The 18,478-nt window shown below is 42.5% G+C and overlaps 1 protein-coding gene across 2 annotated transcripts in view; it reads left to right on the top strand.

The window, feature by feature from the left end:
• The window catches only part of PLXNA4 (plexin A4), a 780,904-nt gene that overhangs the window by 623,654 nt on the left and 138,772 nt on the right, over positions 1 to 18,478 (top strand). For both annotated transcript variants that reach the window (XM_069087251.1, XM_069087250.1), the window contains 4 exons: positions 10,085 to 10,208; positions 11,112 to 11,265; positions 13,795 to 13,894; positions 14,598 to 14,712. In XM_069087251.1, the coding sequence (XP_068943352.1) occupies positions 10,085 to 10,208; positions 11,112 to 11,265; positions 13,795 to 13,894; positions 14,598 to 14,712 (493 nt within the window). The remainder of the gene's footprint in view (positions 1 to 10,084; positions 10,209 to 11,111; positions 11,266 to 13,794; positions 13,895 to 14,597; positions 14,713 to 18,478) is intronic.

Genomic DNA, 18,478 nt, shown 5'->3' with positions numbered 1-18,478 from the left:
TGCCTGGCTTCTGTACCAAATGGATTGACATGCTGTAGCTGCTGCCTTCCTAGCGCAGTGGCAAGGTATGGATTTGGAGTCCAAAGACCCAGGTGTGATTCCCACTTCTGACACTTCCTTCTCTTGTGGACTTGGGCACGTTACCCACTCTAGGTCTCAGTTTTCTCTTTGGAAATTCTGATGCTTCCAAGGTCCTTCCTATGATTCCTCCTCCATATTGGTCCTTCATTCCCTCCCAACGTTTCCTGGCATCCAAGAAATCCATCAATGGGTCAAGTAGAACTTGAGCTGAAAAGAAGGGAAATCACTCCAATTCTTCTTTCTAACAGCCTGAATTAGACTCATAGAGGGGCAGAACCATAATGATCCTTAGAGATCATCTCATCCTTAGGGGTGGGAAAACTACTGCCCAAGAAAAGAAGGTGGTTTGTCCAAGGCCCTATAGTGAATTAGTGGCAACTCTGGGACTTGAACTGTTCTTCCCATTCATATGGAAGAATTCTTGCTCCATAACAGGCTGCCCTTCCCCATAGTGGAGAACAATTCCAGTTCATTGCCCTTCCCACTTCCATCCTTCTATCCGGTGGATTCTTTATGAAGACATATGTTTCATAATTTGAGGAGAGGCCAAACTAGAAGACCTCGAAGGTCCCTTCAACTCTTACATACTGGACACAGCAATTCATGTCTTTGAGACTTCTTTTCTTCATTGTTTTTTTTTGAGGTTGTGTGACACAGTAGAAAGATGTTGTTAAATCGTTTCAGTTGTGTCTAACTTTTGGCGACCCTATTTGAGGTTTACTTGGCAAAGATACTGGAGTGCTATGCTATTTTCTTCTCCAGGTCATTTTTCAGATGAGGAAACTGAGGCAAACAGTGTTAAGTGACTTGACCAGAGTCCCACAGCTAGTAAGTGTCTGAGGTCAGATTTGAATTCAGGTCCTCTGGACTCCAGGCCCAGTGCTCTATCCACTGCCCCACCTAGCCACCACAAAGAAAGAACACTGAAGTCAAAAGGCTTGTGTTACAACCCTGCCTAACAATAATACTGATAACAGCTAGCATTTGTATCACCGCCAGGCACACTATCTATGCACTTTACAGTTATTACCTCATTTGATCCTCATGATAACCCTAGGAGTTTATTTATTATTTAATTTTATTTAATTATATTTATATTTTATATTTTATTTTATATAAATAAATTATATTTAATTATATTTAATTTAATTAAAAAATAAATTTATTATTATCCCCATTTTACAGCTGAGAAAACTGATTTCTACTATTTGTGTGACCTTGGACATCATTTAAACTCACCGTGCCTCAGTTTCCTTGTCTGTAAGATTAAAGGGTTGGAACAGGCAGTATCTAAGGTTCCCTTCGACTCTGAATATATTATCCTATTGTCTTTGCATGGAAATGACAGGAGAGAAATGGTTTGTTGACCTTAAAGTGCCTTAGAAATGAGAATTCTTTTCTTTTTTCCAAGGGATGTGGGGGAGAGGAGGTTGCTACATCATAGCCATCTTCAAATAAATGAAAGAAGGTTACATAGCAGAGAGAGTCTAACTTGCTCCACTTGGCCCCGAGGGACAGAGTTAAGAGCAGTGGATGGAAGACATACTTTGAGTCTCAGTGTAAGGAAAAATTTCCTTATAATTAGAACTACCCCAGAATAGAAAGGGAGGCCTTCTGAAGATAGAGGGTTCCCTTTACTGGAGAACTTCAAATGGAGATGGAATGATCAGTCTATCAGTGATGTTATAGAGGAATTTCCTGTTCATGGTGGCAGGTTCCAGTTGTCAGTAGCAGACCCTCAGGTCTGAGTTTATACAATTCTGTGACTAGAAGGGAAATCAAGGCAGAGAAACTTGACCCTGGAACAGATACCTCTCCATCCTTCCCACCCCACCCCCCCAAACAGTTCCAGTGAGGAGTTACTATTATGTCTGAAGCTCTCAAACATACCCAAAGTGGATTTGGGTCCAAGTCTCAGATCATTGTTATTTCAGAGATGCAGTCTAGGCTATCTTGGAGAGCTTTATAATCACAGCCTCAATTGTACCAGGAGGCTGACCCTGTCCACCCCCACCATCACCACCAGGAAGATACCAAGCATAGTTAGAAGGAACCCCAGAAGGAGAAAAAGTAGAGGCAGCACTCACCTCCTCTGGTTGTCTTGTCACTGATTAGAATACTAGAAGAGACATATAGGCACATATCTACAACAGGGAAGTCTCCCCAGGATCACAGACAATGAAGCCACATTCTCCCTGAGCTCCAGGAGTTTACCCGGGTCTGGGTCTGTTTTCATCATCAGAGCTGCCAACAGGTTCCACAGCTGGATCATAGATTTAGAACATAGATTAGATTACAGATTTATGAGCTAAAACACACAGAAATTAAGTGAGGTCACATATTCACATAATTACCTGAGGCTACACATTCAAGCAATATGCATTTATTAAGCACCTGCTGTATGCTAGTCACTGTGCCCACTTACGCAAGTAGAAAATAGCAAGACCAGGATTCAAATCCAGCCCTCTTTCCCCTCTACCCTGTTGCTGGCAGCAGGTACCAATCTGCCTTCAGCAATCTCCCAGTTGCATACAGCCCCTGCAAGCCGCTAATGGTGCCACTTTCGGCAATCTCCATCACCCATGGCCATAGTGCTACTGGTTCTAACCCCACCCCTGTCCAAGGTTTTTATGGGACCAGGATGTTGAGGAAACTCAAACCCATGCCATATAAAAATTGGTCGAGGAATCTGAGAATTTTGCTTCAAGAAAAGAAGTCTTAGTAGGGAATGGTAGTGGGGGAAGACATAATATCTTTCTTCAAGTATTTGGGAGCCAGAGAGATTAGTTTTATATTGTATAATACTTTACTGTCCCACATATTACTTTTCTTGATCTCCATTATGATTCTTTGAGGGAGGCAGGACTATGGGCAAAGGCTTCGAAATATAAAGAGGAAAACAAGATGGACCCTGCCCATTAGAATATAAGTGCCTTAAGATTAATGACTGTTCCATTACTTTTTTTTTTTAATATCTGTCCCCAGAACCATGGACAGTGCCTGACAAATAATAGCCACTTAATGTTTAATCATTGATTGGTTACCATCAAGGAGCTCACAGTCTAATGGAAGGAAACAACATATATTAGAGGTTCAACTGCAGGTCAGATGGAAAGGCCCAGTGGTTTTTAGGCAGATGGTAGGTAATGAATCATCTTTAGTGCCATTTCCATCGCTAAAAACCAAATCTGTTTCTGATGTTGAAACATTTGATAATGCCGAGGACTTGGGTGACAATAACTTTCTTTTTCTGTGGCTGTTGAGAAGGCAGGGTAGGCAAGAAACAATTTGTAAAGCACGCAGCACAGTGCCTGGTAGACATTAATAGATGCATATTCCCTCTCCTTCCCATAACACCTGCAGAGGGAGCACCTGGGTCACAAGGTTTGTTCCTCTGGGTGATGGCATTGGGGGCCAAGATGGAATGAAAGACAGTGGTCTGGGGGGAGGGTGCCTCCATTTCTAGGCCTCTTAGTGACAGGGTCCTGGGTTGCCTTCATCCTGACTTGAGGGGAGATGGTGGTCAAGGTAATGGTAATGGTTTGGCTTTCTTGGCATATGCTACCTCCTTGGGGTATCTTTCTGCTTCTGAGAGGTTAAGTAGGATTATAGGTTCATTCTGTTTATATCATGAAGTGACCTGAGAGAATATCTATTCTACCCTCCTTATTCTATAGCTGAAGAAACTGAGGCTTGGAGGGGTAACTTGCCAAAGGTTATTGTAAAAATTGGAGATGAAAGTTAAACCTACTCTGTCTGGCACTAGACCCAATGCTTTCTTTCCTTTACACCATGATGGATTTCCCAGGCTAGTAGTAAGTAATAACAGGAAGGCAGTTAAGCTACCAGTCAGGTGAGGTAGGAAAGAAAACCAAGTTAAAGTAGCTTGCATCTTCCTTTTGGGGTTTTCCCAAGAAAAATAGAAAAGTCTTAAATCTTCTGGAGGATACAATGTGATTCACTGAATCAGCCTCCAGGTGGCTCAGAAGAACCCCTTAAGAGACATCTAGTCCTATATTCATGTTAGAGTTCCAAAAGAATTCTGCAGGTGTCCACACATCACAAGTGATTTCCTTGAATACCTGTTGCAGAGTCTTATAAACTTTGTACTAAGGAGGGGATTGGGATAAAGACTGGATATGTTATTTCATTGATGTAGGGAACTTCCAGGTATTTAAATCACACCGACTATGTGCCAGGCTCAGTGCTAAGTGCTTTACAAACATTATCTCATTTGAGTCCCACAACAGCCCTAAAAAGTAGGTGGTACTGTTATTATTTCCATTTTACAGTTGAGGAAACTGAGGCAGGCAGTGGTGACGTCATTACCTAGTAACTGTCTAGGCTTGGATTTGAACTCAGGTCTTCCTGCCCAGCTGATTAGCTGATAGTTGGTAGAACCTCTCTCTACCAATGCAGTTGCCTTGTCTGAAATGTATTTGTTATTGTTGTTGTTAAGTTGGCTTTTCAGTCTGTGTGACTTTATGACCCCTTTGGGGGCGTCCTGATTCTAAGCCCAGTACGGCACCTAGCTGCCCCCTGTCATTTATAGTATTAAATCATTGCCTAGAGAGCCCTGGGTTGTTAAGTGACTTATCTGGGGTCAAATAACCATTATGTGTCAGAAGCAAGATTTGAACCCGACTTCTTCCTAGCTTCTAGACAAGCTCCCTACACACCCTGGTGAGACTGAGATGTGGATCTCAGTTCTAGCAACTTGGTCAAGCACTTCACATGACAGAAATCCCATCTGAGCCCCTCCACAACAGCCTTGTGGGGCTGAATGGTAAGCTCCTTAAGAGCAGGTACTTCTGCATTCTGATTTTTGTATTCCCAACACTACCTTGCATACAGTAGATATTTGATAATGCTTGTTGAGTTGAAGAAAAAACATTATCACCTCCATTTTGTTGATCACCTCCACTTTATGTATTTATTTTATAAAATGAGGCTCACAAAGGTTACATAACTTGCCCATGGTCCCACAGCTAGGAAATGTTAGAGACAGGATTTGAATCCAGGTTCTCCTGGCTGTAAGGTGAACATTTTTTCCACTGCATCAAGCCTGTCTCCCTTTGCAGTAGAGTCAACCATTTTCTTCATCAGAATTGCAGAGACAGCTGATCACTGTCTTCCTTATCATCAGCTTCCCAAGACCGGAAGATTATATTTTTTTAAACCTCCATGTTTCTCTACTCTTGATGTTCCCTTTAGAATCTTCTCATTATCTTGGTTACTTTTCACTGCCCTCTTGCCATATATTTTTTTCTCCAAAGAGCACATCTCCAATCTGACTAGAGCACTCTGAGCCAAGGTTTTGAACAATATCAAACGAAATGGATTTGGGGTGATCTGTGGGTGGAGAAGATGGCTGACTCACCTGACACCCAACACCCAAGGCACTAGAGGCTTAGCATGTGACACAGGGGTCAGCAGTGACTGCTATGCTTTGCATGCCCTGTCTGGGAGGATCACCTGCGACCTGAGTATTCACCCCTTTTCTAAACAGGAATTTGCTTGCTTGGCCATTGGCACTGAGAGTTAATATTTCCATCACTGTATTTAGGAATTAATTTTGAGAGAACTTAATCACCACCTCTCTCCTTGTCTCTCACCCCTTTCCCTTCTCCCTTCCTCTCCCTTCTAATTTTCCACTTGGCTGGGGATTCTCCTGCAGTGAAAGTTCAGACTTAGGGGAGGGCCAAGGGAGCTGCTTCATTAGAGAGGATAATCTCATTGGAACCACTGACTTGAATAATAACACCTTTAGTAGGGCCCAGGAGCCTGGTTTCCTAGAGGGTTTTAAGCACCTTGGACTATGGGTCTAGGAAGAGCTGAGAGGCAGGGGAGGCAGAGCGAGGCAGAGGAGGGAAAGAGGATCACAGTGAGTAGCAAGTCTTGAGTATTGTTGCCTCTGTGTCTGGAGCCCCAAAGGGGTCTTTTCACTGGTGCCTGCTCTCTCAATTACTATTAGCTAGTGTGATGGGGATATACATATGCATACAGATTTGATGTTGTTTGGGCAAACTTTTTGGAATCTCTCTGAGCCTTGGTCCCCCTGCCTAGAAAATGGGTAGATTAATCTCCTCCCTTGCCCCAACCTGGTCTCCCACTGTGGAAGAAATTGCTTTAGGCAAGCAGCTGGAGCACCTTGAGAAGAAATGATTTTTTAAACACCTCAAAATCATAAGTTAACCCTTTCTACATTTCCTAGCTCTCACTTAAAGGATTCAGAACTCATTTTCCTTGGTAAGCCAATGTGTATAGTCCTTGACAGACCCCTTAAGATATCAGAAGGGATCCATTCTTCTCGCTTCATTATCACATCACACTTAAGGTCAATTGTCTGTACTTCTCCACACTTCTGGCCTTGCCTTTTATAGGCTCCTGAGAGAGAGTGGAAATGTCAAAACATGGCTGGAAGTGACCTTAAACCTGATATTCTTGTACTTGGGTAGCTTGCTTCCCGGTGTCCCTCTTGGACTCCCAGTAAGGAATCAGAAAGGCTATTCATAGGCACTGCTAATGTGTCTTTCTTCCTTCCCCTGCCCTTTCCTTTTCTCTCTGTCCCTGGGGTTTGCTACCTCTCTGGGCAAAAGGAAGAGTATGCAGGCTAGTTCTTCCCTATCTCCCCTCTCTAGGCTGGGTGGCAAGCTAGATTTGGTTCTGGATTTTTACTTGGAATTGAGGGAGGGAATTAACTAATGTTTGAAGCTGTAGATTTGTATGTATGTAGGTATGTATGAATGGATGGATGGATGAATGAATGAAAAATCATTTATTAAGTGCTTACTATGTGCAAAGTACTGTGGTAAATATTGGGGATACACATAGAAAGGCAAGATAATCCTTGCTCTCAAGGAGCTCCCATTCTAACAGAGGGTAAGTAAGGCATGTAGGAGGATTGAGCTGCAAGTCAGACGGACAGATCCCTTATGTTCTTCAGGCATAGAAGCAAAGTATATAGTAATGCATCTTTTGTAATGTCATTTCCATTAATGAAATCATATCTATTTCTGTTGTTGAATCATTTGAAAGGGCAGAGGACCCTAATGGTGGCAGGAACTTCCAAGGGAAACTCAGAGGGTTCTTGGGTCATTCATTTTGTGGAGAAGAAGCTGGACTAAGTAAGATTCCCCCTCCTCAAATCCCTCTAGAGACCATTGGACTAGTAAAGAATGGAACAGCACTGGGACCTACTAAGCAAATGCCCATGAATCTTCTGAGAGAGAGAAAACAAGAGGATACCAGTGCTTCCTCCCTTTTGATCTTGATGCTCAATTTACCATTTGGGGTGATGTTAGGTCTAGGTGTAGCTCCATTTTCTCTCCTCACAATCTAATCAGAGACACTTTGCAGGCCAGTTTATTGCACTTGGAAATGGGAACTTCAAAGTTGGGGAGTCAGTGAATAATTTAAAGCCATACCGGCTCTCCTGGGCTCACTGTTAATGGGCATAATAACACTATTAATAGCGACGTCAGCTGCAAACACCCTGGAAAAGTCCATAATATTAGCTTAATGGCTAAAGGTAATGGAGTTCTCTGTACAGGAGCTGGCCTGTTAAATTAACTCCACAGACTTTTAGGCAGTCACTGTTGCCTCTATCAATCTTCTAGACAATGTACTTGAGGTGTCAGTGTTAAGATCCGACCTTTCATCTTCTGGGCAGGAAGGCCTAGGAAAGGCTTTGGCGTAACTTGGAAGACTCCTCCTTCAAAAAGCCACAGTGATCCTCAAAAGACTGCAAAACAGTGTTTTGGAGGAAAAGTAATTGGAACGATTTAGGCTGGGAAAGAGAAGATATAAAAGCAGATTTCGTAAGCTGGAAGGGCTAATATATGTAGGTCAGAGCAAAAGAAAATGGACTGCAATTGCAACATGGGGATTTGCCACCAACCTTCTAATCAAGAAACTTCTGGATGATTTTACCCCCTTCATCGTCCTTCATCCTACACATTTAGTTTGTTGTCAAGTGTTTTTGCTCTGACCTTCACATCATATCCTGAATATGCCTATTCTCTTCTACACTCTTAATGTCAGTCTTAATATCTAATTCTCTGGGCTCCTACCCCTCCATAGACCTCCACATTGCCTTTAGTGATTTGTGTATCTCAGGGGTGGGACCTCGAGGTCCCATGTGGCCCTCTAGGTCCTCAAATGTGCCCCTTTGACTGAATACAAACTTCACAGAACAAAGCGTGGCCTCAAGGCTACAGGTTCCCCATCCCTGTAGCCTGTTTCCAAGTTATTGTAAATAGAGAATTCCTGAACCACCATAGACTAGGGATGATATCCTCACCATCTATTTCTGTTGATTTTTTTAAATTTGGTTTTTGGAAGGCAGTTGGGGTTAAGTGACTTGCCCAAGGTCACACGGCTAGTTTTTGTATTAAGTGTCTGAGGCCGGATTTGAACTCAGGTCCTCCTGACTCCAGGGCCGGTGCTCTGTTCACTGTGCCACCTAGCTGCCCCCATCACCATCTGTTTCAAAGTCCTTCCCAGTTTGGTGTGGGATCCAAAGTGGCATTGTGAAAAATATATAAAATCAACACTAAATTTGTGGTCAGAAGATGTGTTTTCATGGTCCTCTCACTACCTGTGTGATCTTAGGGCAAGTTACTTAACATTTCTTAGCCTCAGTTTCTCCATCAGTAAAATGAGAGGCTTGGATTGGTTGAGCTCTGCAATCCTTTACAATATTAAATTGTGTGATCATGGTTATGGCATCATCCTATCCTTTCTGTCCTTCTAGGAAGATGCATTCATTCAATTATCCCACCAAAGATATTGAAACATTATTCTAATGTGAAGCATTCTCCCAGACCACACCTTGCAAGCACCTCTCCTAACAGACTGACTAGGCTCTCTCCTACCTCTTCTTAAAAGCTTTCCCCAGCTAATTGAGAGTAGAGGATTCCTCCCAATCCCTTTCCCTCTTCTTGTACAGCTCCAAGGCCTCCTCTCACCATGCATTACTCTGCTGATTTTCTGTTTGTTGATTAGCTGTGTCTGACTTTTCAAGACCTCATTTGGGGTTTTCTTGGCAAAGATACTGGATTGGTTTACCATTTCCTTCTCCAGCTCATTTTACAGATGAGGAAACAGAGGCAAACAAGGTGAAGTGACTTGCCTAGGGTGCCACAACTAGCAAGTGTCTAACATTAGATTTGAACTCATGAAGATGAGCTTTCCTGATTCTAGGCCTGGCACTCTATCCTCTGTGCCACCTAGCTGCCCTGCGCTGCTTATACCTAATTATGGTAGAACCCCACTTTAAATGAGTTTGTATAGGTGCGACAGAATCATCAGAGTGGGGAAAACTGCTAGATGGAGTCAGAATACCTAAGTTTTACTCCTATCCCTCTTCTTTGCTATTAATGCATGATTCCTGTATTAATATATGAGCTTGAACAAGAGTTTCTCTCTAAGATGGGTAAAACAATATACTATCTGCATCAAAACACTTGTATGAATATAATAAATATGTCGAAAGGACTTCATTGACAAAAAACACTAAATTCAAGCTAATATCATCACTTCTTATATACTGAGATCAAACCTCCCCTAAAATCCAGTAAATCCCTAGTCATATCAGCCTAATATAATGAAGGCTCTAAAATGGTGAGAGCCTCATTTGCAGCACCAACATAATAAACAACTCCCCTATGTATTATCTTTTCATTTGTGCAATGCTCATGCATTCTTCTGTGGAGCCTTAATATGACTTCATCACTGTTAGCTGTCTCATAGGGATGGGTCGTCATCTATTTATCTTGCATTGGACAATACCTTATACACTATCACATGCAGATGGGCATCAGGCATGTACTTTAGAGAGTGTTGTAATTATATTATAAACACTACATGGATTTTCATTTATCTTCACACTTCAGCAGTCCCCACTTGTCATACCCTCTTCAAAGCCCCAATCTACCAAGAAATTTGGACTCCTTTTCTTCTGTCATGTTAAGTTACACGCTGCTTTTGTATCTCTCCCCAGGTGTACCAGGAAGGAGCGATGTGAGAGATCCAGGGAGCCTCGCAGGTTTGCCTCTGAGATGAAGCAGTGTGTCCGTCTGACAGTACATCCTAACAACATCTCTGTCTCACAGTACAATGTGCTGGTAAGGAAGGGTGGAGGAACTTGGAGGAGGGATTCTGGAGAATTTTTCTCAAGGTCTCAGTCTTCAAAGAGAAACTTGGGCATATGGTAGCTTCCAAAAGACTTCACTCCAAATATGATCACCAAGCAACAAGACCTACTCTTAATCAAACTTGCTATCTTCCCTAGTAGGTTGAACAATGGTTTGCAAACAGAGAGCTCTTAAAAAACCTTTGTGGACCAATTGAATGAATGAATGTTGAATAGAAGCAATGTTATCTACAGCATGGTCTAGATTCTTCAGAGGCCAGTGGGAGAAAACTACAGAATGAATGTTCATACTACACTATGGGGACCACCAAAATTCTCACTAAAAGTAGGACAGTGGTCTGCTCTTCAAGGGATACAGTACATAGGAGAAGGAGGGGAAGGTGGTGATTCAGTAGAGATGGGGAAGGAATGATTGTAAATGTCAGTCAGGAGCACCTTCCCCCTTCTTTGTTCATTTTTCCTAAATATTGTGCTGCCTACTGGAGTTCCAGTTCCCAAGGGCTAAGTTCTGTTCTATAGATTTTAGGTTTTGAACAGTTTTCTCTCTTTATCTATCCCTTTTTGCCCTACTCCCCTTTCTATATTCCTTTTTTATCCCTTCTGTGGGGTTTATTCCATCGTCTTTCTTCCCCTTCTCCCTTTTCCCTTTTCTATTCTATTCCCTTGTCTTTTCTTTCCCTCCTTTCATCCATTTTAATCTTTCCTCTACTCTTTTTCTCCTGCCTGTTTTCCACTTTCATTTTCTCCTTCTTCTCTTCTCTCATTTCTCTGCATTTTTTTCTATTTTCTTTCTCCCCTTTCCCTTTTTACTTTTCTTCTCTTTTAATTTTTTTTTCTTTCTTCTTATCTCTCCCTATCCCCTCTGAATTCACAGTTGGTCTTGGAAACCTATAATGTCCCAGAACTGTCAGCTGGTGTCAATTGCACTTTTGAAGACCTGTCTGAGATGGATGGCCTAGTGGTGGGCAACCAAATTCAATGCTATTCACCTGCAGCTAAGGAAGTGCCTCGGATCATCACTGAGAATGGTGAGTGACCTCTAACATGACTTCAGTCTGTACGCACTGCCCCTTCTCAGCAAATCCTGGCAGGAGAAACTGGGGTGCTTTCTCCTTCCCAGGCTGGGGGAAAATGGAAGCCAGTAAAGGGAGCCCGAGGTGATGGGAATAAGATGTCCTTCCATCACCCTGGGAATCTGAGCCTGGGCACCTCCTTACCTTTGGTCCTTCTTCTGTAGACAAAACAAGGATTTGTGACTGAGGGAGAATCCCCACACTCAGTAGAACGATGAAGGGAAAGGAATCAGGAAAACAACTTTAGGATATAGCTTGGATTGTATATAGGGAAGAGCAGAATCAGGACCTGGAAAAAATCATGACAAATGGCAGCATGAGAACAGGGCTAAGATTTGGGGACTTGGTACTGATATCAGCCTTCTTTGCCTTCTCTCTGCACTACCGGACAACTGCTCCCAGGGCTATCCCTTACCCCACTCCCTTCCAGAATTGTAACTGCCTGTTACTAGCCAGTAGTACAAGGGATCAGGAATGAGAGGAAAAGGAGATTGGAAAGAGAGCATCTCTCAAAGCTAGCGATGGACAGAACTGACCTGGGCAAATTAATTCCATGTTGTCTCTCCCATTTAGTCTTGTCAAGTTTCCTTCATACTGATTGATTAATGAGGCTGTCTGAGAAGGAGGAGAATCTGGGGTTGAGGGGGAGATCCCAGGGGTCATCTCTGTGAATTAAACATGGGTTCCACCTCTGGCAATGACAGTAGCTGATGATTTCCCATGATTCCTGTTCCAGACAGAACCTTCAGTCTGGGGACATTAGGAGGGGAAGGTGGGAAAGAATCTAGATTTATAGGTATTTTGTGTGTGTGTGTGTATGTGTGTATGTGTATATATGTGTATGTGTGTGTGTATGTATATGTATATATATGTCTATGAATATATATGTCTATGAATTCAAGCATGTGTAAAAAACCAAACTTTTTGCTTTCTTATAGGAGGGAACACCCACTAAAGTTCTATTTTGATGCCTCATCATGAACCAGGGTTCTCAAAGGCTATGGCTACAAAACATACCATAGATTGTACATTGTGGTATAGTGAAAAGATCATTGGCTCTCTAGTTAGAAGACCTGGGTTCAAATTCCATTAATGATACTTACTAATTATGTGACCTTGGACAAGTCTCTTATTCTCCCTGGGCCTCATTTTCCTCATTTGTCAGACGAAAATAGGGAGGGAGTGGACTACATAGCCTCTGAAGTCCCCTCCAGATTTAGATCTATATTCTAAGCCCATAAAGTCTTTTGATCATAAATTTCAAGGAATTTTTGAAGAAAGCTTTGAGTATGGGGCAGCTAGGGGGCTCCATAGTGATAGAGTCAGGAAGACTCCTCTTTCTGAGTTCAAATCCAACCTCAGACACTTATTAGCTGTGTGACCCTGGGCAAGTCACTTAATCCTGTTTGCCTTAGTTTCTTCATCTGTAAAATGAACAGGAGAAGGAAATGGCAAACCACTTCTGTATTTCTACCAAGAAAACCCCAAATGGAGTTGCAAAGAGTCAGATCTGACTGAAAATGACTGAACAACAAAAAATGAGGATGGGATCAGGGATGGATTAGATAGGGTCATTAGGATATAGGGTAATGATGGAATTTTTGTTTGTTTGTTTTTTTGTCAGAGCTACTCTCAAAGGCCATGTATACTTAGGTTACAGAGTAGGGGTTCTTACCTTCCTTTGTAACATGTAATATCCCCCCACTTTGGAAATCTGGTGAAATCTAGGGACCCCTTCTCAAAGTAATTTTTCTTAAATAATTGATGGAACTGCTAAATTTCAGTTAGTAATTAATGACAATAAAGACATATTTTCCCCCTCCAATTTGTACACCCCTTGAAATCTATCTGTGGACCCCCACCTTTGTTATAGAGGAAGGAGGATCTGCTTTAGTGAATGGATTGACCATCCTGATAAAACCACCAGATCCTTGACATATCGGGGTATTTTGAAGTTTGTCATGGCTACTGTGAGATTGCACACCTTAATCCATCTGGATCAAGTCCATGTCTAAATGAATTAGAAGTATCCCCGTGTCTCTCTGTGTGTACGTCTATATGGAAAAATGTGTGAGATCTTTTGTAGCTCTGTAGTCACTGTGTATATGTCTACAATGTTATGATGTGCATATAAATATATTTGTATATGTTGTTGTGTTTCTTTGTACACATATGGAGAGAAACGAGAGATTAAGGCCATCTAGAATCAAAGAAAATTATTAAATAGAAATAGAGTTTTGAAACTGTCCTTGGGAAGACCATTACCCCTAGAATGAATGAAAGAACCAGGGTTGTATAAATGGCCCAACAATGATTTGAATTTTATAGGGTATATTCCTTTGGAGCTCATTGAGACCCCACCTCTATCAATAAAGGCAGAATCTAGCTTCAAAATATACCTATATTTCATGTCATGATTGGTTGAGAAGATTTAAAGGGCCCCAGCCTTCCCATCTTACTTCTGGCTGACTCTTCCCTTCCCAGGGGATCACCACATTGTCCAGCTGCAGCTCAAGTCTAAGGAGACAGGCATGACTTTCGCCAGCACCAGTTTTGTCTTCTACAACTGCAGCGTCCACAATTCGTAAGTCGCTCCCTCCCCACTTCATTTTCTTTTCCTTGGGGGGAAGAGGGGTTGGTGAGGGAGGGGTGGGAGAGGGGAGGAAGGATGGAGAACCATGCACAATGATCCATCCCTGGTTGTGAGAGAAAGTAGGAGGGATGTTCCAAATTAGAGACCTCCTCTGGTACTTATTGACTTAAGGGTGGTCCCCATCAGCTAGCTTCCACTAGCCTCTGTTCAGGACCACAGACAATGAGATGTAACAGAATGAGGATCTTTAAGATCCAGCATCCTAGGAAATCAGAGCTTGTCTCGTATATTCCTCCCTCCTTGCTCTTCAGAAGCAGATGTGGGAGGCATCGTAGTCAGCGGAAAGAGCACTGGATGTGGTGTCAGGGCCATGGATTCCAATCTCTTCTCTCCTGCTGACCATGTGACCGTGGGCAAATCATTTAACCTCTGTGTAGAAAAGATTCCTCTTCTGTGAGATGAGGGCTTTGGGCTGGATGGCTGTGAAGGTCTTTTCCGCTTTGAATCTATTACCCTAAAAGTCCAATTGTAATTAGGTGATGGTGCTAGAAAGGCGAGCTTCCTGTTCTTACAAGCACCCAGAACAATAGCATTAGATATTATCCATTAGAACCCAGAGAATGGAAGAAGCTTTCTTTTGGATTTGAAACGTCCTATTGATATCCTCTTCCTCTCTTTTTCTGTCTGTGTTCAGGTGCCTGTCCTGTGTAGAGAGCCCCTACCGCTGCCACTGGTGCAAATACCGCCATGTTTGTACTCATGACCCCCAGACCTGCTCCTTCCAGGAGGGTCGAGTGAAGCTTCCTGAGGTAGGGCACCTTTGGGCAGTATGATGAATGGTGGGTCACAGGGGAAGCATGAGACAAGTAAAGCAAAATCATCAGGGCTTTGCCTGTCCCTGAGCATCAATGGACAGTCAGTTCCAAGATGATGATGCCCTATGACCTGGTACAGAAAAATCAAAAAGCAAACACATGATGTTCTGCCCCTGAAGATAGTCTGATTCTCCTCTAGTCTGGGGAGGTTCATTTACAGACAAATTCCACTCTAGCTTAGAATAAAGCTGGTAGATCGAATTCCAATGCCATGGCTACCCTAGGGCACCAGGTGATCTACAGAGTCACTCCAGAGAACTGTGTGCATTGTCTACAAAGTTCTGGGGAGCAGGAAGGGAACATGCAGTACCAGAGTACAATTATGAAGGCTGTGACTATGTACACAGTCCAACAAAGTTTATAATTTAATCCTCAGGCACCAGGAGGTGTATTGGGAATTGGAGAGCACCACAATGGGGTTGGCAGTTGCTATCCATCACCATTCAACAGCCTCTCCACCTCCCTTCTCCAGGTTTCTATGAGATACTGGGATTATAGTCAGAGGTGGTAGGAAGCACGGGGTAGAGACACATGCCACATACAAAATCCAGGCTTGTTCTGGATTTTTTCTAGTGGCCCCAACAGTTCAGTGCTCAACGGGAGGGGAGACTCAGCCTCCCAGGATATATAGTAAGGAAGCCCCTGGAATAGTGCCTATGCTGGACCTTGCCCAGGCTGAACTGGAACTTCCATAAGATAAAAGTCAAGCCTGACCTTTTTTTAAGGGAGTGGAGAACAAAACACTATCTCTCTGCAATTTGTCCTTTATGTTATTAATTGATTCATCCATTAATCAAGCATTTATTGAGCACCTGATAGCACTGTACTAAACTCTGGTGATACAAAGATAAATAAATGACAGTCCCTGACCTCAAGAAGACCATCCTCTCTTAGAGAGGGGCAGGGTGAAAACAGATGAACACAAGGAAGCTAATGGCCATCTTGGTGATGCCAATATCCTTGGTATGACAATCACGAGGACAATCACACATGAGCAAGGGATGCTTGCTGGTTTGGGGAAGAAATCTCCCAGCTGAATCTTCTTCAGACACCCCTTCCCTGCTCCCTGCCATGTTTTGCCCTGCCCTTGTGGACTGGCAGAATAGCTCCTAACCTTTGGACTTGTGGGAGAAGAGACGCGGAAGCAGAAGCAAGAAGTGTGAGTACCGTGGAGATAGCTGGGAGGGTGAACTTAGCACCTCTGGCACTGGTACCCTCACATTGCAACCCCTCTAAAGTTGCCGTGGTCATGACGATTCTACTTCCCCAAGCTTTCAGGGCTTGGGGATAGGAATGGCTGGTTATGCTGGTCTCAAAGGAGGGGGAAAATTTCCCTGGGGTTGAGTAGGGCAAAGAGGTGGCTGGGAGATTTCTGCCCTATACCAGAAGGCCTCCATCGCTACTAGCATCCTCTTCTCAAAAGGACTGGTCAGGACAGTTCTACATTCCTACAATGCAAGGTAGAGAGCAATGGGACAAAGGAGAGATTCAAACAATTGTCCCTAGAGAAAATTGGAGAAGAGACAAAACATTTTCATATGTTGGGGGGGAATGGTCAAGGAAGGCTCCCTGAAGGATGTGGCATTTCAAAATAAAGATTTTAGGGGGCATACACTATACATGTATGTATATGTGTGTATGTATATATCAGTATACACTTTCTCTATATGTTTGTGTGTATATGTGTGTGTATAATCTCAAAGTAAAGACAGAGAGGGAATACCTCTCATACCTTCTCACATCTCACATATCCATGATAATGTTCTTCTACCTGGAATCAGTCCTAGGAAATGTCCCCTCCTCACTCTCCACCCTCCCCTCCCCTAGTGTATGCACACACACACACATTCAATTCTTGTGTTATCTTGTCTTTTCTCCAGTTGTTATATATGTGCATGTGCTTTTTTTTTTAAAGGAACAGGGAAAAAATAAATATGTATGTATATCTATATATAGATACACACATACATACATATGTGCATATGTATATATTCCATGTGAGAGAGTATATATACACATATATATGTATACATTAATAACTTTCTATACATATATGTGTTTGTGTATATGTTCAATAGAGAAAGAGTATGTGTGTGTATATATATGTATACATATACACATACACACATATATATGTACATACACCTACCTAGTCTGTGTGTGTGTACATATTCACATATATATGGACTAATAGATAAAAACAACAAAGAGGAGAAGGAAAAGAAGTCATATGATAGAAGAGGAAGGAGAAACTGAAAGAGCGGAGAGAAAAGAGATTTGGTGAGAGTAGTGCAGCCATTCGGAAGCCTCACTCTTTCCTCCCACCATACTGTATATTTTTAAACCAGATTTCACAGAGTGACCTTTGATGGCTTTTCAATGCTAGTATTGAAAAATTCTCTCTGTTGTTTTCTGTTTAGACCATATGTTCTTATGAGGCAAGGACTCAGAGTGAGATAAGATCAAATCAAAGTATCACAGATTTAGAGCTGGAAGAGACCTTAAAACTTCCATAGGTCAATTCCTTCCTAAGTCCAGGGTGTGAAATGACTTGCCTACATGCACAAGGACTAAGCAGTAGACCAGAAATTTGAAAGGGAGATCTAGGAGGCAGGGTTCTTTCTTTGAAAGCACTTCAGAATGTTGTTTACAAATGTAAGTCAATATTATTTATTATAGTGGTTTATACCACTCAGAGCAGCTGGTAAAGTACTTTGCCTAGTACAGATGCTTAGGAGAAATATAAAAATAGCACTCAGAAAACATTTTTGTTTAATCTCAGTCGAATTCACTATGGGAGACAGTACGGTGATGTTCTAAAAACAATCCTGAAGTCAAAGTACGTGAACAAAGCTAGACTCTCTTACTCTACTTCCCAGGTAGGATTCAGATTTTACTCTCCTGTTGAGAGTGTGTAGCCTAGCCCATCATCACATGGCACAACAACACCAGCCCTAGGAACGACTGCCCTGTCCTGAGGCCAGAAGGAAAGGGGCTGTTTGAGAGAAAGAAGGAGTCAATGAACATCCCTGCAAACCAGCTAGGGTGTCTCACTCTCTGTCTCTGTCTCTCTCTCTCTCTCTCTCTTCACAGACACATGTAATAGTAATTACATTACAAGCATCTGTAAGTGCTTACTCTGGCTAGACAGAGGTGACAACAGATGACATGTTCCTTTGTCTCTGAGACTTGGAGGAGCAGGGTAATGATGGGCACTCCAGTTTTGATCCCCATCAGGCTCTACTGAGACAAGGAATCGGAGAGTCTAATTTTGAAGTTTACTCAAAGAAAGCAGGAAATTTCAAGGGATGATTGGTGGTGCTCCTTCATTCAACATCAAAATAACGTTTGTTGAATCCTTGTCATTAATAGGTGACATTTATGCAGTCAGGCAATATTGACTGAGATCCTATTAATTATCACTTGCATTCCTACAGCACTGTAGGGATCAGTAATTGCTTATTTTACAGAGAAATGTCCAAGTAATGCTGCAAGTATTATTATCCCTCTTTTACAGATGAGGAAACTGGGGCTCAGAGAGAGTAAGTGATTTGCCAAAAGCCATACAGTTAGAAAGGGTTTGGAAAAGCTGGGACTTGAACCCAGTTCTCCTAACTCTTAATTCCAGACCAAGCTGCTTGTTTCTCTGTGAGACATGATGCTAGGAACCAAGAAGGACACAAAGATAGATGATGCAGTC

The sequence above is a fragment of the Petaurus breviceps genome, unplaced genomic scaffold, assembly GCF_028583685.1.
Source record: "Petaurus breviceps papuanus isolate PSGF00001 unplaced genomic scaffold, PetGlider_PUasm1.0 181, whole genome shotgun sequence".
Taxonomy (NCBI): domain Eukaryota; kingdom Metazoa; phylum Chordata; class Mammalia; order Diprotodontia; family Petauridae; genus Petaurus; species Petaurus breviceps.
Note: the sequence above shows the minus strand (reverse complement) of the source record. Positions and strands in the feature narration are given on the sequence as shown.